The following is a 17,962-nucleotide window of genomic DNA, read 5'->3' as shown; positions in this document are numbered from 1 at the left end:
AATAATAATAATAATAATAATAATAATAATAATAACAACAACAGCAATTTGTTGCGATGAAAGGTATCTCACGTGTATTGATATGAAATTAACACACATGCACATACACAATAAATTTAGAGAAGAATGTGTGGAAAAAAGGAGAAAAATACGACGCATATTAACTTTAATCGTAAACACGAAACGCGAAACACGAAATACTGACTGAGGCCAGTGCTGTGGGATATCACAGACTAAAATTTCTAAATTTTTTACTTAATACTTAAAACGTTAAAAAAACTGTATTGCAATGTTAAAAATGATGATCAATGAAAATAAGTTGCGAAATTCCTCTTTGCTAAACTACATGTCCGCCATTGGATTCAATTGAACGGACGAGAAATGCAAACAAAAGTACATCCCGTTCAATTAACAGAGAAAAATTTCCACAGTCTAAAACTAAATATCCCAATCATTATTGCACGTAGTATATTTACGTTTTGTTGACATTTCTAACGAATATTCTTAGTGATCAGAAAAAACTCTCTCTTCTCTGTACTTCAGGTTATTTAATCATTTTTTAAGGCCTATTATACAAACTTTGCAGTCTTCTTCTTTTTTTTTTACCGCGATAAGAGTTCATTGAAGGCCGCCTCAGATCATGTGTAACATAAAAATTGGATGTTTTGTTACTGCCATGAGGAAACGACAATCTTCAGAAATTCTGCTTCTTCTCGACAATTGAATCTTCCATTACGTGCAAATTTACTTTATCGTAAAATTTTCATTGTAAAAATTAAATTTGCACTAATCAAATGAAAAAATCAAACTATTATTGTTTATTGTTTATCGATTATGGACAAAATTTAACTTTGTAAGTAAACAAGTAAATCCGTTCATCTAATCGAGTATTATTTTTCTTTTCTCTTTCTCCTCCTTTAATTAGGCCCTACTGTGATACCTACTAGATCTTCTTTAACTTTTTCATTGTTTTGCAGTAAGAAGAAGATGGATAGACCATCTTTCTATCGGCTTGAAGACCAACATATAATTTGAAAATTTGAATGGAACTGCATGCAGTCCGTCTCTCTAAGACAGGAGAAAATGATTAAGATATAATGTTACGAAAATGAAAATCTGCCAGCATATCTTTCCAATCGTTATTACGTTTTGCGAAACGTGAAAAATGCATTTTTCGATATTGCATTAGAAAGAATGCAAGGCTTCGTTTGCGATTCTATGGCATTGTATATTTAATATGCTCGTTCAGTTGCATGAAGTTTTGAAGTTTACTTCACTCATATCTAATATTCGCATTTCTCTGGATTGGCTCACTGTGCCCTCATATATTACACGCGTGTATACATACGTCTGTATACATGAAATATGTATACATACGTACAACTGTCAATGTGGTTTCAAAAATATCGGACACGAATGCTTAAAAATATATAAACGAGCCAGAAATAATAATAATAAAAAAAAAAAAAAAAAAAAAAAAAAATATATATATACAAGAAAAAGAAAACCGAAAACAATAACAACAGAGAGAAACTAGATAAACAACTTTTTATAACAGCGGTTTTCAAGTTGCAAATGAGCAGATCCACATATTAATATGTATGCACATACATATAAAAATAATACAAATGCAGATATTTACATATGTATACATACGTAGTTGTTTGTGCATGACTTTTCATACAATCGGGTAACAACAGCAATAATTTATGCGGATAAGCTATAATATTATAAAGATATCTACACAGGAATCGATGTGTGCGTAAGCATACAAACACACAAACAATGGAAGGTCTCTACTTACCACAGACGTTATCGTGAGGCTCGGTGGTAGAGAAGCGGCGGCAGCAGCGACCGCGGCAGCAGAAACTGCAGCTGCTGACGCAACAGCCAAACTATCATCTGAACTACGTGCTCCATGTAAAACATGAAAATTTTCTGGAGAACACGTAGTTGTAGTAGATGGAGGTGGTGACGATGATGTGGTTGCGACAATATTGCCTTGCATTAGCGATAAAGGTTTTGTATTGCTGTTCAATGATTTTACAATAGACTTAGGCGATGAGAGCGAGGGGGGCGAGGTAGAGCTAATCATAGTCAACTCTAAGGCTTTAAGTTGGGAAGAATCTAATTGTTTAGAATCGTGTTGCTGTTGTTGTTGCTTACGTGTTTGATCGAGTTGTTCTTGACGTATGCCTTGAGCTGCTGCAGCGACGACAGCTTCAGCTGCCGCAGCCATCATCACCATGGGATGACGAGCTTGCAACCCCAGGGCCAGAAAATGATTATTAAACTGCTCGATATCACGACTAGAAAGTTTTCGTTCTTGTAACATATCACTATCGCCACTAAGACTCCCCCAACCAGCTGCCTCAATAGCAGTTGTAGATGATGTCTGTAGCGATAGTTCCCTGTCTGTTACATCGTTATGCTTAACGGGCTCAGCTTCATCGAAATCTGCCGATTCGCCATCTAATATAAAACGTATGGCATTGTAAGCGAACCACATTGGCTGATAGTTTAGCCCTTTTCGGCGCCCGTTGATCACCTTACCATGTTCACGATGAAATGAGGAACGAAGACTCTTAATTTTTGAGCGTATGGAACGTATTTCCGCGCCATATTTCTGGCCCAAGGCTTTAAGTGCCTCATATTTTGTTTGTTTGATATGGTAACCCTTTGTATTGGGATCCCAAAGTACACGTTGCCGTCGATAATCTTCAATAAAACCAAGTATTGTGGCACGTGACCATTCAACCCGATCGCCTCCTCCATTTGATTGGTTAGAGGAAGTTCTCAGGTCGTTTAGGCCTGCGTTTAATGAATTGTTGTTGTCAATATTAGTGTTATTGATATTGTTATTGCAGTTGTTGTTTTTGTAGACAATGGCAGTCGCAGCAGTACTCATATTGCTTTTTCTCCTCCTTCTGCTGTCAAAGTTTTGTAGCAGTGGTGGTGACAGCTTGAGGCAGTCGAATGGGAAGAAAGAAAGGAGTAGAGAGGATAATATAGGAATAATGGGAGCAGAAGGTGATTTACACGGATTGCCTTTTGTTCAAGCATAAGAAACAGGTTCTTTGTTATGTATACACATATACTGTATATGTTTTGTACTTTCCTGTCGATATGTGTTCATAAAGTGCGACCGAACTGTGCTTTCTGGCCAAATTTGTTCTTATCTCGACTGGTTTGCTTGACAAAGTTTTGTTGTCTTACCGATTATTATTTCTCTGTGATGGTACTGTTGTTTGTGGAGGGGGTAATTGATAATGATTATGGCGGTGTTTTTGGGGTTTTGCAGCAGCCGCAACTTGACTGATTAACAGGTTTGAGCGCGCACATACGTACCGTTCCGTCATTCACCGTTGAAATCACGATTTGTACTAATTTCGTATGTTTTTTTTAATACATCGCCACCGTTACAGCCGCAGCAGCAGAAGCAGTACGTAGCGTTTGCTGTTGTTGTGGCTGTGGCCTTAGTATGTGTGGCATGCTCCAACGTCATTGCCATTCATACAACCAAGCAAACAAATAAACGAACGAACGTATTGTACGAGCAGTTAGTAAACTAGCCAGCCGCTATTGTCTCCACTATTGCTTTTGTCGCCTTCTCCTAGCGTATCAACTGACAGCTTTTGCTTTTTGTTGTTGTTGTTATTGTTTTTTTTTGTTTTTTTTAAATATATTTTTTTGCTTGCCTTATTCAAAATGTATATATATTTCAATTGTTTATGGCTCGCTGGTGTTGATAGTAATGTTGATGGTAGTGCTACTGCCTCTACAACCAGTGTTATTATTATTTTAGTATCGTTTTTGTTAAAGTTAGTTTTCGTATTTTGCTTACTTGTTTATTTTGCTTTTCTTTTTTGCTTTTTTCCTTTTTTTTTTGTTTTTTTATTTTTTTTGCTTGTCATATCATACCTTTCTGCCTTAGCACACTAACCATGGTTTTCAACGACAGCAGCAATAACAATAACAACGGCAACAATAATAAATGTGCTGGCATCGTCAGCCATCTATCGTTAGTGATCGTTGCCGTTAATATTGTTGTTGTCGTCGTTGTCAAACCACAAAACTTTTAGCAACTCGTCATTCTCTTTCTTTGTTGATAATGTTGTTGTTCTTGTTGTCAATATTATTGCTGGTAATTTGTACTCTTCATTCGAGCTGAATTGGGCCTGAGTGTATTATTTTCTTCACCGACCTCACATATCGTTAGTTAATCATAATTTATTTGTAGTTGTATATGTTCTCTATATGTTTACTGCAGATTTGAAGTGAAGTAAGCTTCAGAAATTTGAATGTGAGCGAGCAGCCAAACAACGAAAACACATTAAGAAAATACGATGGTGGTACCGTCAATATCAGTGCACAACAACGTGGCGTCGTAGCACGAAGAAATTAAAAAAGAAAATAAACGCAAGGTTGCTGTTTATGTAGCATAAACGCATATACAAATGCAAAATAACGTTCACATAAAAAAACGCACACAATCACGCTACTATCAATCTAACTGTCATTTACCACATTATTCTTACATACATCCATGCATGCATACGCACATGTTTCGTAGGGCCATTAGTTGGCAGTGCGCTATCACTATGTCCATACATATATCGCATACATGCATAAACATATGTACACATACGCTTACACGTATATATATATATATGCATATACGTATCTGTATGCAGTCATGCAGACGCGTATTTATATATTATATATGAACATATTAACTGACTCAATGTCAATGATTAGCAAAAATGTGGCAACATTTTTCAATAAAAATTACGTACGCATATGTAGCTTCATCTGTTTCGTAAATCTGGAAAGAAAGTTTTATTTAGGATCTGCAAGCGCTTTATATATTAAAGACAATATGGAAGTAACTGCACTTTTCTAGGTTTTACATGGTAGTGTACAAAATTTGTATGTGCAGATGTTACGTGCAAATTATGCGCGAATTTTATGGTCGCATTTTCGATCCAAGTTTAATGAAAATTCTTTTTCAGTATTGACAATTATTTTACGTGCGTAACGTTACTACTTTACGCTATGCTTACTTGGGAAGGCAAGATGGCTGGCGGAGAGGTTTATAAGCGATGCGGATCAAGTATAGCTATGGCCTGAACGTGAATGAAGTGATATAAGATTCATAAAGCAAGTTGAAGAGGTTCCCGAACAAGTACGTAAGTAGCTGTAATTAGCGCTAATAGTAGTAATAATGGATAACAAGAATACACATAGACCTAACCCATAAAAACAAGTTATAAGAAAGTCAGAATTTTGAGGACGTATATAGCAAATAAGATAATCGAAAGCACGCCTCTAAAGACCACTATACTATCATTTCGTCGTTTTTTAACAAATAAAAGAAAAGCCATAAGAAACGGCGAAGAGAAATAAAATACGAAGAAAAAATGTAGTCTGAATATTTGGGATGCGTGATACATAAAAAAATCCACTTATCCACTATGGACTTTTAACGGTCCTATATGCTTTAATTGATTTTTGAGCTTGGCATGGGTATTTTTTAAGGGAACACTAAAGGTTTTATTCAATGTCTTAAAAAGAAGCTCGAGAATTTTGATATTCAATAAGAAATTTTTAGTTATCTAATGATGAGGGAGCTTACGTAAGAATTTCGCCAACTTTTTAAGGTTAAAAACAAAGTTTTCGGAATCGTAAGCCTAAGCGGAAAGGTGCAAGGCATCGGTACATACCATGTGCATACACTTTGCACGATGCGTATTTTAAGGCATTTACCAAATATGGCGCATTTCTTACATAATGTTTCGGATCTCTTCAATCTAAACCTTAATTACTTCAATTCAGTTTACAAGAGATTGTAAAAAATCCCAATAAACAAACTATAAGCGAACAGCTTTTCTTATGAAATTCTATATTTGCTATAGAAGCAATTTCTTATCAATTTCTTTTTATGAAGAAGCAGCATTCAAAGACAAGTAATCTGCTGAGATTACTCACAAAGAAATGAATCATATTTCCCACGATTGGCACTTTCCGAACAGTGAATTGGGCTCGTGGGCTCGTTCGCAGCCAAGTCGCGTGCACTTTCGCAAAAAAAGTGAATCCATGTCTTATAAAAACCGCTAACGACTTGTCTGTCCACATGTATTTCTCGTTTTTGATCAGACACTGGGATCGATGGGATTGTTTTGGCATTTTATGTTTCAAATCAACCAATTCAAATTGAAAGCAGTCGGAGATACTAGCTGTACAAATCGACAAATATATGGGTTTCAATTATGCTTGTGAATGTGTAAGTGCGCTTTTCTAGTTGAAAATACTACCTACGGTAGTCTAAGTTTTCTTGTTGAAATTAATCTAAAAAGCCCTTTTTTTTGACTTTCGAATGCGTTCAGTGCGAGCCATGCTACCTCTCCTGCTTAATGCGAAATGCAGTGTTGCTTGGCCGTGACAGGCGGCAAGCAAAGGTCGTTTTATAAGCCCATTAAGATTGACAGAGGTTTGTAGAGCATATTACATTATAGTTTTGAAGTTGGCCAGATATTGCGAAGAAGGCAGACTTGGGCTAAGTGAGTAGTGAATTTAAACTAAGCAAATTTGAAAAATTATTTTTCCAGAATTAAGTTCGTCCTTTTATCCTTTATCTCCATGCTGCATTTAATTACTATTTATTGGTTTTCGAAAAAATCCATTATCCCGATCGATATACAGGTTGGTTCGAGCATCCTCCTATACCGGTAGGTTTATTAGGTTTACAACTTACGATGGAATTAATTTTCATCTTGCAAAATTTGCTCGGAGGGGTGATTGTACAGTGTCCGTCAACATGTCTATTTACATGTAATATTTGGGGTTGTGTGAGTTATATTGGCATCCGATCATTGTTAACAATTAGGATTTGCGTTCTCGACGCGAACTTTCAATCGGACAGAGGTTACTCTTGGAGTGCAATAGGCAATCCATGCGTGGCAAATCCGGGAAGGTCCCACTGCAGCCGTACAAGCAGCGTATTAAACCTAATCCTTATCTCAATCCGATTAATTAGTTGGGCGTAGCTTCAGTTGCTTACTACATTTTATTTAAAGTAATGTATTACAGGTGTCTCTACGTTTAACGCAGGCGACTTTTTTATATGTTTATTTGAAATATGTAAGTAGTAACGTGACATTCTGCCTATTGGTTTAAAATACTAGTTTTACAGTTTATATGCGTAAACAAGAACATTTCCTTGCCTGAAACACACACTGGATGCGGTACTATTTGTTGATAAGGGTAGAATTTATACATGCGTTCCACATTCCATTTCATAGTTGTACGTAAATAATCCTGCCTTGGTGTATAAATACCCCATCGAGATGGTATATTACGCAAGGATAGAAATGTACTGATCTGCTTATCTATATATATATATATATATATTGGTACGACTTATGATTTACATATCTGTATTATATATGAAACTCAAAACACGTTATCCGTAATGGACTTTATTAAGACAAAAGTAAACGAAGGCGCAGAGCGGCGAAAAATTGCAAACTGAACGGATGATGGAGTTTCAAATTCGGTTTGAATCGTTTATAATAAAGAAACAGGTTTTTTTTTTTTATAAGGTGCAGTTAGCAGTACAAAAATATGCGTGCGGATGTGTATAGGTGTAGTGTGTTACCGGAGTCGTTTTTATTTGTATTGGTCATGATCTGTGGCAGTTGCCTAGTGTTGCTTTTTTCTTTTGGCTATAATTTAAAATTGTCTTTAGATTTCACTGTTAAGCAAGATGATGCCTTTTAAGATCTTTACGTGTCATCTTTGTATGTCTGCGTATGTTTCTACGTATTTATGTTTTCTTTTATTATATTTGTTTTTGTGCGGATAGTAAGAGTTTTTGATGTTACATATACCTATCTGACCGTGTACTCCTTTGCCTTTTTGTTTCCCTCTGCGGTTATGTTGCTCTCTGTGCAATTAAGTCTTATTTATGGCTGCTCTTGACGATAATCGTGATGATAGTAATTTAGTCGAGTATCTAAACGCTGTGTAATAGTTTATTTTTCATTTGTTCTTCTTAATATCCGCAGCGTATGTTAAGTTTGTCAGCACGTTCGCCAAGTCAAGTATTGTCTTTTCATAAATTCTCATAAAACTTCTTGAATAGAAGGGAAATGTACATTTAATTCGAAATGGAACTGTGAAGTTTCACGATGGATAGATTAACTTGGCCTTTACGATTACCCTTTAGCGCTGTCAAATTAGCAGTTTTATCAGATAATGAATGTTGTAACTGGAAGAGCTCTTAGCACATTACTAGCTCTTAGCTCTATTAACGACATCCGTCAATTGTTGACGGGTTTGTGAATTCAAGCTCAAAAATTCTGCCTAAGGAAGTAGATATCTTCTGATGTCATACATCGGTTTTTAATGATTTAATGGATCACGTAGATATATCAAGTCGTTTTTCCCGCGAACCGCCTACTTTCCTCTATTTCTAGATGCGATATTCTTGTTTTACTGAAACTCGTCAGCTTGAGGGCTAAATTTTGTAAATTGTCATAGTCGCAAAAATAACGATAGGAAGCTAAAATTAAGTATACATACATTCCCTGATCGATTCAGAATATACTTTTCAAAAATGGACATGATCTATTCACCTACACGCTCGCAATGTACAAAAAGAAACTAAAAAAAGTTCGAAAAATCTCGACAATTTTTTCACATTTTTTATCTATATAGCATCAAATCTATATAGCATCTAGACAGCATATGTTAAAAAGATTCGCGTGTGCACGACAATCCGCGAGTGCAAAGGGGAAACTCGATGGGAAGGAAAATTAGTCTTTAGAAAAGAAAAAATTCTTCCGTGAAAAGAAAACCGGTGCGTAGAAAAGAAACTTTCGCGTGGAAAGAAAGCAGCATGGGCCAGTGGACAGTCCCTGCGATATATCTAATCCGTGGGTTTCTGTGTAATCGTTGGAAGAGTCGTACAGTGTCCTTGCACTCTATTTGTTGTGTTTAACTGTGATCGTGTGATCGCAACGGAACCCCATACTACCAGCAGGTCGCAGCAAAACATAACAAACCGGCGCGTTCCGTAGGAAGAGGTACAATGACAGGCAGAGGTAAGAGAACAATCTATCTCTTCTGGTTTCAATACCTTCTCAACAATCATACAAAATGATTGTGGAAGCAGGAGAATGAAGGGTATAACCGCTTTCCCCATACCGGTTAATGATCCGGCACAGACTTCTTGAAGATTTTCAATACCTCCTTGTCAACCATCATTAAAGTAAGGATACAATGCTTCTTTTCTAGAGTAACGAACGACTAGGCACAGATCTCTTGCAGGTTCCAAGGCCTTCTTATCAATTACTCTGAAAGAGTAAGGTAAGGAAACACATAATTTTTTAATTCCTCTCTCCAATATGGCTAAGGATCGGGCGTTGACCTGTTGCAAATTTCCAATACTTCCCACCATTGATCATTCCTGAAGGAAGGTTCCAATCTGCCTTTTAGACCGTCTAGTCGTTGAAATCATTTTCTGAATCGCTGAATATAATAATAAATGGTTCTATTCCATATGTTTCTAGATGTTGCATACATTTATACAAACTTAATATACTCTTACCATAAATGCTGTAAGACATAAAAAGTCAAACTGAATACGGTTTTCTTTGCGATGTTTTTTTTGAACAGCTTTCCATTAATATATAATTAGTTAATAACAAAAAACCTGTGAATTTTTCTCGAACAATATCGTTTATACGGAAATTGCTGTTTGGGCAAAGCTATTGTAACGACCACGCATACGTAATTAAGTGTAAGTGTTATCAATGCTAATTTTTTAAAATTGACTTTGGACATTACATTGTAAGCATTATAGTATTAATGTAGCATATCGAGCTAGTCAATCATATAGACGTTCGACTATTCTTGGCAGTATTGATTTAGAAAGCCATACTTATCAAACTCGAACTGCTCGGTGATACTTTCCGAAGCAAAGACAATGTTTTCGATAGGGTTTCATTCAAGTAAATGTTCCGTACAGAATTAGGTGTTTTTAGTTTTTGCGATTAAAAAGTTTGCTTATATTCGTCAGCTAAACGTTGCTGATAACGCTTTATTTTTATTGCTCAATAAAGCTTTATTTTCAGGTGATAAAAACGAAAGCATATTAAAAGTAACATAAAAAATAATAATCATTTTCATGATTTTACACTTCCCTGAATGTTTTTTCAAACGTTGTAGCTTATAAGCAATATCGACCGTATCATAAGCATCATATATTTATTGTATGCATTGCATATGCATATACTTATGTATCCTACAGCGCTTATGGTACAGGGAATACTAATTTTGTGCGGATGTATGTGACATGAAGAACGGGTTAGTATAGACCCACCTTCAATTTTATGACGATCGATTCACGAAATGATTTAGAATCATCAGCTCCAAGCTTGTCTGTCCGACTGATGGCTGTTCGCGTAAAATTTTGCTCAACCTACAGGGCGCGATTATTGAGATATTTTGATGAAATTTGGTACACTGACCCGTTCTGACTCAAGGTAGAACGCCGTTCAATTTTTTCGACTGCCGCCATGTAACGTTGTTATTTGGAAAAAATTGTAATTCTAAAAATTTCTCGACAAAAGTAGCTAAATAATAGCATTTCGACATTTTAAATTGATGAGAAAACTTTGGACTACCTGCGGCCATTTTTTGAGCCTCCTATTATATATAACGATAGGAAAATTTAATTTTCAATGCTTCATGATGAAAATCAGATCATGATAGTAATTTAGAATCAGAAAAGTTAACTTGAACCAAATTTGAACCATCTCGGCCAATTTGTTGGATTCTAGCCTTTATAAGGATGTTCACGAAAATTTACCTTGTACAGGGCAGAAATGTTTAAATTTTAATATGCTATGATGAAAATTAACCCGCAATAATAATTTGATGTTAAAAAATTTACATCAACTTACACTTCTTTTCTAATCCTAACGTATATAAGGATTTTCCCGAAAATTTTGATTTTTCGGGCAGAAAACTCTTAAGTGAAATCGGATCCATAATATTAATTTGATATGAAAATTAAGTGTGCTACATTTTCAACATATATCTAAATTTTTTAATCCAATGGATATAACCAATTTTACGGAAAGTAAGCCTTTAATGGGAAATAGGCCTGGTTTGTAATATGCAGTTCCATAATGATAAGTTCATATAAAAACAGAGCATAATTTTTGTATTCTACGGCAAAAATAAGAATTGTGTTGGACAATGTGCTGTAGAGTATTTAATAGTCGACCTAGCCCCTGTACAATGTTTTCATTGGTTATTTTTGTAACATTTTTTTTGTTTTTAATAAAATAAAAATGATAAATAAAAGAGAAAAAAAAAAGAAAGAAAAATAATAATTTCAAGTAATATCTACGCACAAATAATCGGCAATGCACAGGGTTTGTAATCTGAAGTCAGAATTTGCCCATAAACGATTCTAGGTGTCAATGTAGTTAGTGCCAAGTCGTGTCATTGAATTAGTGTTCTCTTGTTGACATTACACGAAGATCTTTAACTGATAACGATATATGTTTCATGCAACAGTATAATTTGAAATAAGGCTGAACATGAATTATTTTTTCGCTGCGAGGGAAAAAAATTTTGCACCGTACCGTTGCTCGGGATGAAAAGTGGATTTATTTTTAGGGTCCTTTCAAAAATTCATGGCCACATCCAGGCATACTATGTACATCTATCGCAAGATCGATCGCTATGGCAAGGAGAAGGTACTCGGGATTTGGTGATACCAGAAGGGTGTGATCTTTTAACGTCTGGTCAAATAATGAATATCAAATGCTGGCGACAGTAATGACAAACAAGGGAATTTTTTTACATGTCATCTATCGATGCATCGGTATTGTAGAACCAGTTCAGGACACATGGGAAGCATTCAACTGGGAAGTACTATTTCGGCTTACTCGTCAGGTTCGAGTTTTTCCTAATCTCACTTTTTCGCATCGATAAATCACGCGCTTGTTGAGTAAAGCTTTAATTCGTTCAAAGATGTGAAGAAAATGGCTTAACGAACGATTGGCAACGAAAGAGGAAGATTTTTAAAAGCTTGGCATTCGCAAATTGTCAGACATGTGGGAAAAATGTGTATATGGTGTTGAGTAATATTTCGAATAAATATTTTCCATGATTTTCATACAATAAATGGGTGCGTTCTATACGATAATTGCAGTTTCATATATGCCCACCTATATTTATATCTATTTATACTTGAAACACTTCAAATCATAAATTAAACTTCTTTTATCTATAAGTGATATAATAAATAAAATTTATATCTCCTTCATTGGAAGTGAACAAATATACATATATTGTTACGAAAATTCCACACTTCATAGTTTGCGTTTTCATGAAGACTAAGCGATGGTGTAAGAAACCCAAATTCCAAACAGAAGAAAAGCCAAACATTCGTTCTCACTGTTTACATGTCGCATACAGCTGGCGATTGTTAAAGAGACAGTTAACGATTAGCAGAATGTTTAGCGGCAAAAGGGTTTAACACGGAAATCTCGCGATGAAGTAAGGTACTGGTAATTTGCTCGCAAAACTTTATGCAAGCAAAATATTCGCGGGGAGGGAAGTTAGTCGAGCCGAGAGAGTTGAATCGTAATATTTAAACGGACAAAATGAAAAGATTCCTTATAATTATAAGCTTCTGTAAATAAATTTTGCAAATAGATCTCCTGAGAATTGGTAATAAAATCTAATCTATCCTACAAACGGAGATTCAACTGTGCGAACTTGATCTCAAAAGGATAACAAATTATCCCAGCGGAACCAAATATTTCATACCATTTTGGAATGTCTAAATACTATCGCCTGCTGATTTTTGCCGAAAAATGTTGAAAATAGGGCGTTATGTGGGGAGTGGTCAAAAAAACCCCGTTGTTCATGGGGAAAGACACATCAGTGTACTAAATTTCGTCAAAATATCGTAAAAATTGCTACTTGTAGATTCAACACCAGGAAAAAAGATGGACAGACAAAGACACAAGTAATCTTGGATCGATGGGTATAATAAAAAATGAGTGTTTAATACATGCGCACAAACCAATACATACATATAAAGTAGTGTAGAATATAACTAATTATCGATAGAGAAATTAATTCTTAATCGATCTACTTCTGCCTGTCCATCTGGTGTCTGTCCATGCTAATATCTGCTCGAGTTACTTGTACAATTTTTGACATAATTTTTGACGAAATTTTGTGCATTGACATGCTTTGGCTCAAGGATGATCCCTGTTGCATATGAATTGGGTCTCAATATTCCATTCATATGTATTATGTGTATAAAAAGCAAGCATCAAATATCATGGTCGACCATTAAATATTCTACATTACTTCGTTTAATACAACTTTTCTCATTTATTTTTGCGGTAAACTACAAAAAATTGCAATTTTTTGGTATATCTCAGTAATTTTTGTCAAGAAATTTTGGGAACTGAAAATTTGTTTAGGGCATTTAGGATCGGATGATCGTAAAAATAATCCGATGCAATCTTTTTTTAGAAGGGTTCGTCTGTGGTGAACAGTAGGTCCCTGTATCAAAATTCGGCATATTATTTCTAAATAATTGCTCTCTATAGGTTGAACACATAAACACATGGACCGACGGACGGACGGACAGAGAGACAGACAAAGCCTGAATCGATCGATATATTAAAAAGTGAGTCTATTTAAATCCTTTATAGATGTTATATAAATGCTTACTACAATCTTGATAGAGTGCATATTGGAAGTGATGTAGGCAAGATGTATTACATAATAGTAAATTTTGGTACAAAATAATGGTGTGATGTTCGTAAACTTAGAGACTTTTCCCTTTGAACAGATTTCCATGAATGTAAATCCTTTAGATGGCAGGCGGGCATAATTTTTGATATATTATGACGAAGATAGATAAAGAATTCTCTTGGGCTATGTGGCTTAAGATATTCATTCAGATAGTCATCCCTGGCCGACTATAACTTTTTAATTAGTTTCTTTTTAACAATCAATTAAATCGGGGAGTAATATAAATTAGATTTATGATAAATCTTTTCCTTTTTCCAATTTGCTATAAAGCGATGTAAATTTACAATTAATGTGAACAAAGTTTGCAGCTGTTTTCACGTTTTTGTCTCTTGATTTTCCTTAAATACAAAATCCGAATTTCATAAGTCTTTTGTAAAGCAATTTCACTTTTATAACGCTAATAAAATTTGTAGAAAAAGCAATAAAAAGAAAAAGGAAAACATTTGTTTTATGATCTCATCTTTTCATAGCTTTTACAATAACTTCCAAGTCTTTGTTTTTTGCTTATATAATATAATTCATATAAATAATGTGTGCGTGTTTGTTGTTTAAATGTGTGCCATAAAAAAATGTATTTATTGTTGGTTGAGCACATGCTGCCTTTGATACAAAAACTAAGCTGACGCTCTCTGAAATTACACCCTTTTACGAATTCGCTCAGAAAAAGTTGTAGACCAGCTAGAGTGACTATAAAAAATGAATAAAATTTGCTTTGAAAGTAAGTATTCAGTTAGGATTATCTATTCAATCCCCCAATACTTGTATATACGACTTTTATTATCTTCTGGCCCTTTTCTTTTTATTTTTTTCTTTTTCTTCTGCGCCAAGAGAGTTTAACGCAGTATTGATTCTATGTTGCGTTAAAAATTGTCAATTTCATAGACGTGGCAGTGAAAATATGTACATTTTGATATAAACAATAATTTATATGAGGCATAAAAAGTACTGAATTCTATTTTACGATCCGCTTTTCATTTATAACGAAAGGAGACAGAAAGTTATTAACCGACTTTTTTTTTTTTTTTTTTTTTTGTTCAAACTTAAATTATCTGCTTTAAAATTAGTAAATTCAACCTTTTCCATAAGCGCAGGGCTTTGCACTGTTTACATAATGAAAAATTTGTTAGTAACGGAAAATCGAGTACACGCTCAAATAAGTGGCCAATTAAAAATCAAAAAAAAAAAAAAAACACAACTTTGTAAATCCTACTAACCTATAATTTGTATTGATCTGCAATTTGAAGTAAATATAGACATTTCTTTTGTTCTTTTTCTGTTTACTATTCTCTATTTACTCGTATGTTAAAAAAAAACTTTACTTAAGATATTTGCAATATTTTCACAAATCTCAATATTACTCAGTCACACTTAAAGCATAACGGAAAGCCTTGCAATATTATCAGACTTGCGTTCAGTCAGTGGAGATGTCATTGTTCTATGTCCATTAATTGGAAAAATTTTATTCGAAATGATTTATTTAAAAGGGCAGATTTCCTTACTTCTTACTCAATTCTATTATTAAAAGATCGAACTTATCCTAGAAAAGACTATATGCGGGTATTTAAATGTCCTCACCATTCAGATCATGTTGGGGAAAGCGAGATGCGATCAAAAATCACTATACTTGCAAACTATCCTATATATGTTTGTATAAGCAAACTGAGAAATATGTCACTACATCTATAGTTACACCAATACGCCTGATAATCATACTACTGATAACCGAGTTAATGTCAGCTGCGTTTATATATATATATGAAAACAAGTTAGCGCTTGTATTAAAGTCTACGGTCTAGTTTTTATAGCTCATCCCCTAAGGCGAACTTTGCAGTGCTAAATAAGGAAAGTAGGTAAAGTATAATAAAGGCATTGACAACGCAATCACGTCTTGCCAAACGTGAATCCCGCAAATACACGTTTCAGGCCTGCTCTCTCATAAAAGTGTCCTCAGGGAATATATACGCCTACATGGAAGCGGGCTGCATGTGCCTTTATGTGTGTATCGCAGCAAAGTACGACGTAACCCGATCATGCCTTTCATGTAAAGAGTTGTTATTGGAAATAAGTCTATTTAATAGTTGGCTTTCGTAGGGTATATGGTATTAACCATTATGTTGTTGTTTCTTTTTTATTACGATTATTATTATTATTATGAAATTTCGAATCGGGTTAGCCATGTTCGTTGAAAAGGTTTGGCTTTATGTATTCGCACAAGTGCCATCCAATTGGTGCATCCCACTGTCTCTTTAGGATACGCAAGAATTGTTGAAAGATTCTGAAAACTGACAACGAGAATTCTTCTTGACTTTATTACGTATTTAGGTGTCAAGCGATTAAGCTTTCCTAGTGGTTAGCGTAAACACACGATGGATAATGTCGTAGAAATGAATGCAAAATTTTCTGTGCAAAATAATGTCTCTGGGAAAACTCTTCTATCAGTCCAGTGATTGTGTTCTTATTTTGTTATTTCCATTATTTTGTGATTATTGCATTAACAGATAAATGTTTGATTATAACTCATAACGTTCTTATGTGCTTTTGTGCTCTCTGCATTTGTTCTTTCTGTTATTGTTAACAATCGTATTAGAAAAGATTGTGGACAAGCTTGAACATATGTGGGACGTTTTTTCACTTTTATTTTTTCATATTTTTGTCAGAAATTTTGCAAACATCGAAATTCATTTTGGTTCCGGATTGTTCTTATTTATTATTCATTATTAGTACATTATTTACAACAAATACAATCAAATTATTCCGTTCTGAATAATTAACATGTAAGATGATTACATTCCGTTGTGACTAAATCTTTTATACCCACCATGTTCACTCAAAAAAAGAAACTCAATTTTCATACTATACAATATTGGATGGGCGTGGCTGATTATTTCCCTTTTTATGGAATACAAATGAAAAGTTTTATCATGTGTTTATTTTAGGTTATAAGTAAGGGGTAAAAAACGAAAAAAGCGGAGAGTTTCTTCGTTTATGTCGCACTATAGGCGTGTTCTTTGAACGATTTTTATCATTGTCCGATTTTTCTGCCCAATTTGGAGGCAACATTTCCATTTTTGCAATCGAAAGAAGGTTTGGCACAGATGTTACACTGATGGGCGGATAAACAAAAGAATAAAGAAACAGACGGGACATGCTCAGGTCCATTTCGATTTTGACACTGCTTAAGAAGCTTGCTTCTGGGAGAACATTATAGATGGACGACGCGCCTAGTACAGGTATTCGCACATTATTTTCATGTAAAGCAATAATTTTCATGAAAGTCCGCATATTGGAAGATCAGATTTTCTCTCCACACAAGAGTTTGATGATAGCGCCTCTACAAGTGGCGGTCGAAAAAAATTAAATCTAAATTTCCTATCGTTAATTTTTTTGCTGAAACGCTCCCATGAATTATTAAGGGATCTTGAGATATCTTATATGGGGGTGAGGGAAAAAAACAGACCCACGTGTTTCAAATTAGGTCCATTTCATTTTCTATTTAATTACTGTTATAAGCAAATTTTTATCTTTTTATTGATTTGTGTCTTCGAAACGGAATTTAAATTTAAGATTTAGTCTCGACGCAACACGGTACACGTTGCAGTGATGTACATAATTTTAAGGTGTCTTATATATTATGTTATTAGGCTACGTTTGCATAAAAAAGTAAAACACTTTCATTTGGCAAGGTCGGGACGTCTGCACATAATGTATATGATAAAAATATTTTTATGCAAAAAGAATACAATATTATGAGCTAATAATTTCCGGGGACAGTTACGAAAGCCTCTCCTTTGGCAAAATTTAGCTTTATTCGCCAACATAGTTTTATTCAATTATTTCAATGTTTCTTTAACGTTTCGATGTCTTTTTTTTTTTTATAAAACGATTGATTAATTGATGATCAAAATAAGCTTCATTGCCGTATTGACCTGATCATTCGATCTACTTCTCTTTCCCTGAAGCATATTTTTGAGATTTGCACACCGATAATGGTCCCTTCAGACCATATCTGCGGAACAGAATAAGTGGAGCAGGAATTCGAACTTCAATTCATGCAGTGGAGTTATTGTGGGCATTGAACTTTTGTTGCGATGCAGTGCGATAAAATACA

General features: G+C 34.6%; 1 protein-coding gene across 1 annotated transcript in view; it reads right to left on the bottom strand.

The window, feature by feature from the left end:
- The window catches only part of LOC119631727 (ras-interacting protein RIP3), a 7,305-nt gene extending 3,492 nt beyond the window's left edge, over positions 1 to 3,813 (bottom strand). The window contains exon 1 of the mRNA XM_038024182.1: positions 1,805 to 3,813. Coding sequence (XP_037880110.1) covers positions 1,805 to 2,908 — 1,104 coding nt within the window. The 5' untranslated portion in view covers positions 2,909 to 3,813. The remainder of the gene's footprint in view (positions 1 to 1,804) is intronic.
- Between the last annotated feature and the right edge of the window lie 14,149 nt (positions 3,814 to 17,962).

The sequence above is a fragment of the Glossina fuscipes genome, unplaced genomic scaffold (assembly GCF_014805625.2).
Source record: "Glossina fuscipes isolate IAEA_lab_2018 unplaced genomic scaffold, Yale_Gfus_2 1, whole genome shotgun sequence".
Taxonomy (NCBI): Eukaryota; Metazoa; Arthropoda; class Insecta; order Diptera; family Glossinidae; genus Glossina; species Glossina fuscipes.
The sequence above is the reverse complement of the archived record's forward strand: the minus strand, read 5'-3'. Positions and strand labels throughout refer to the sequence as shown.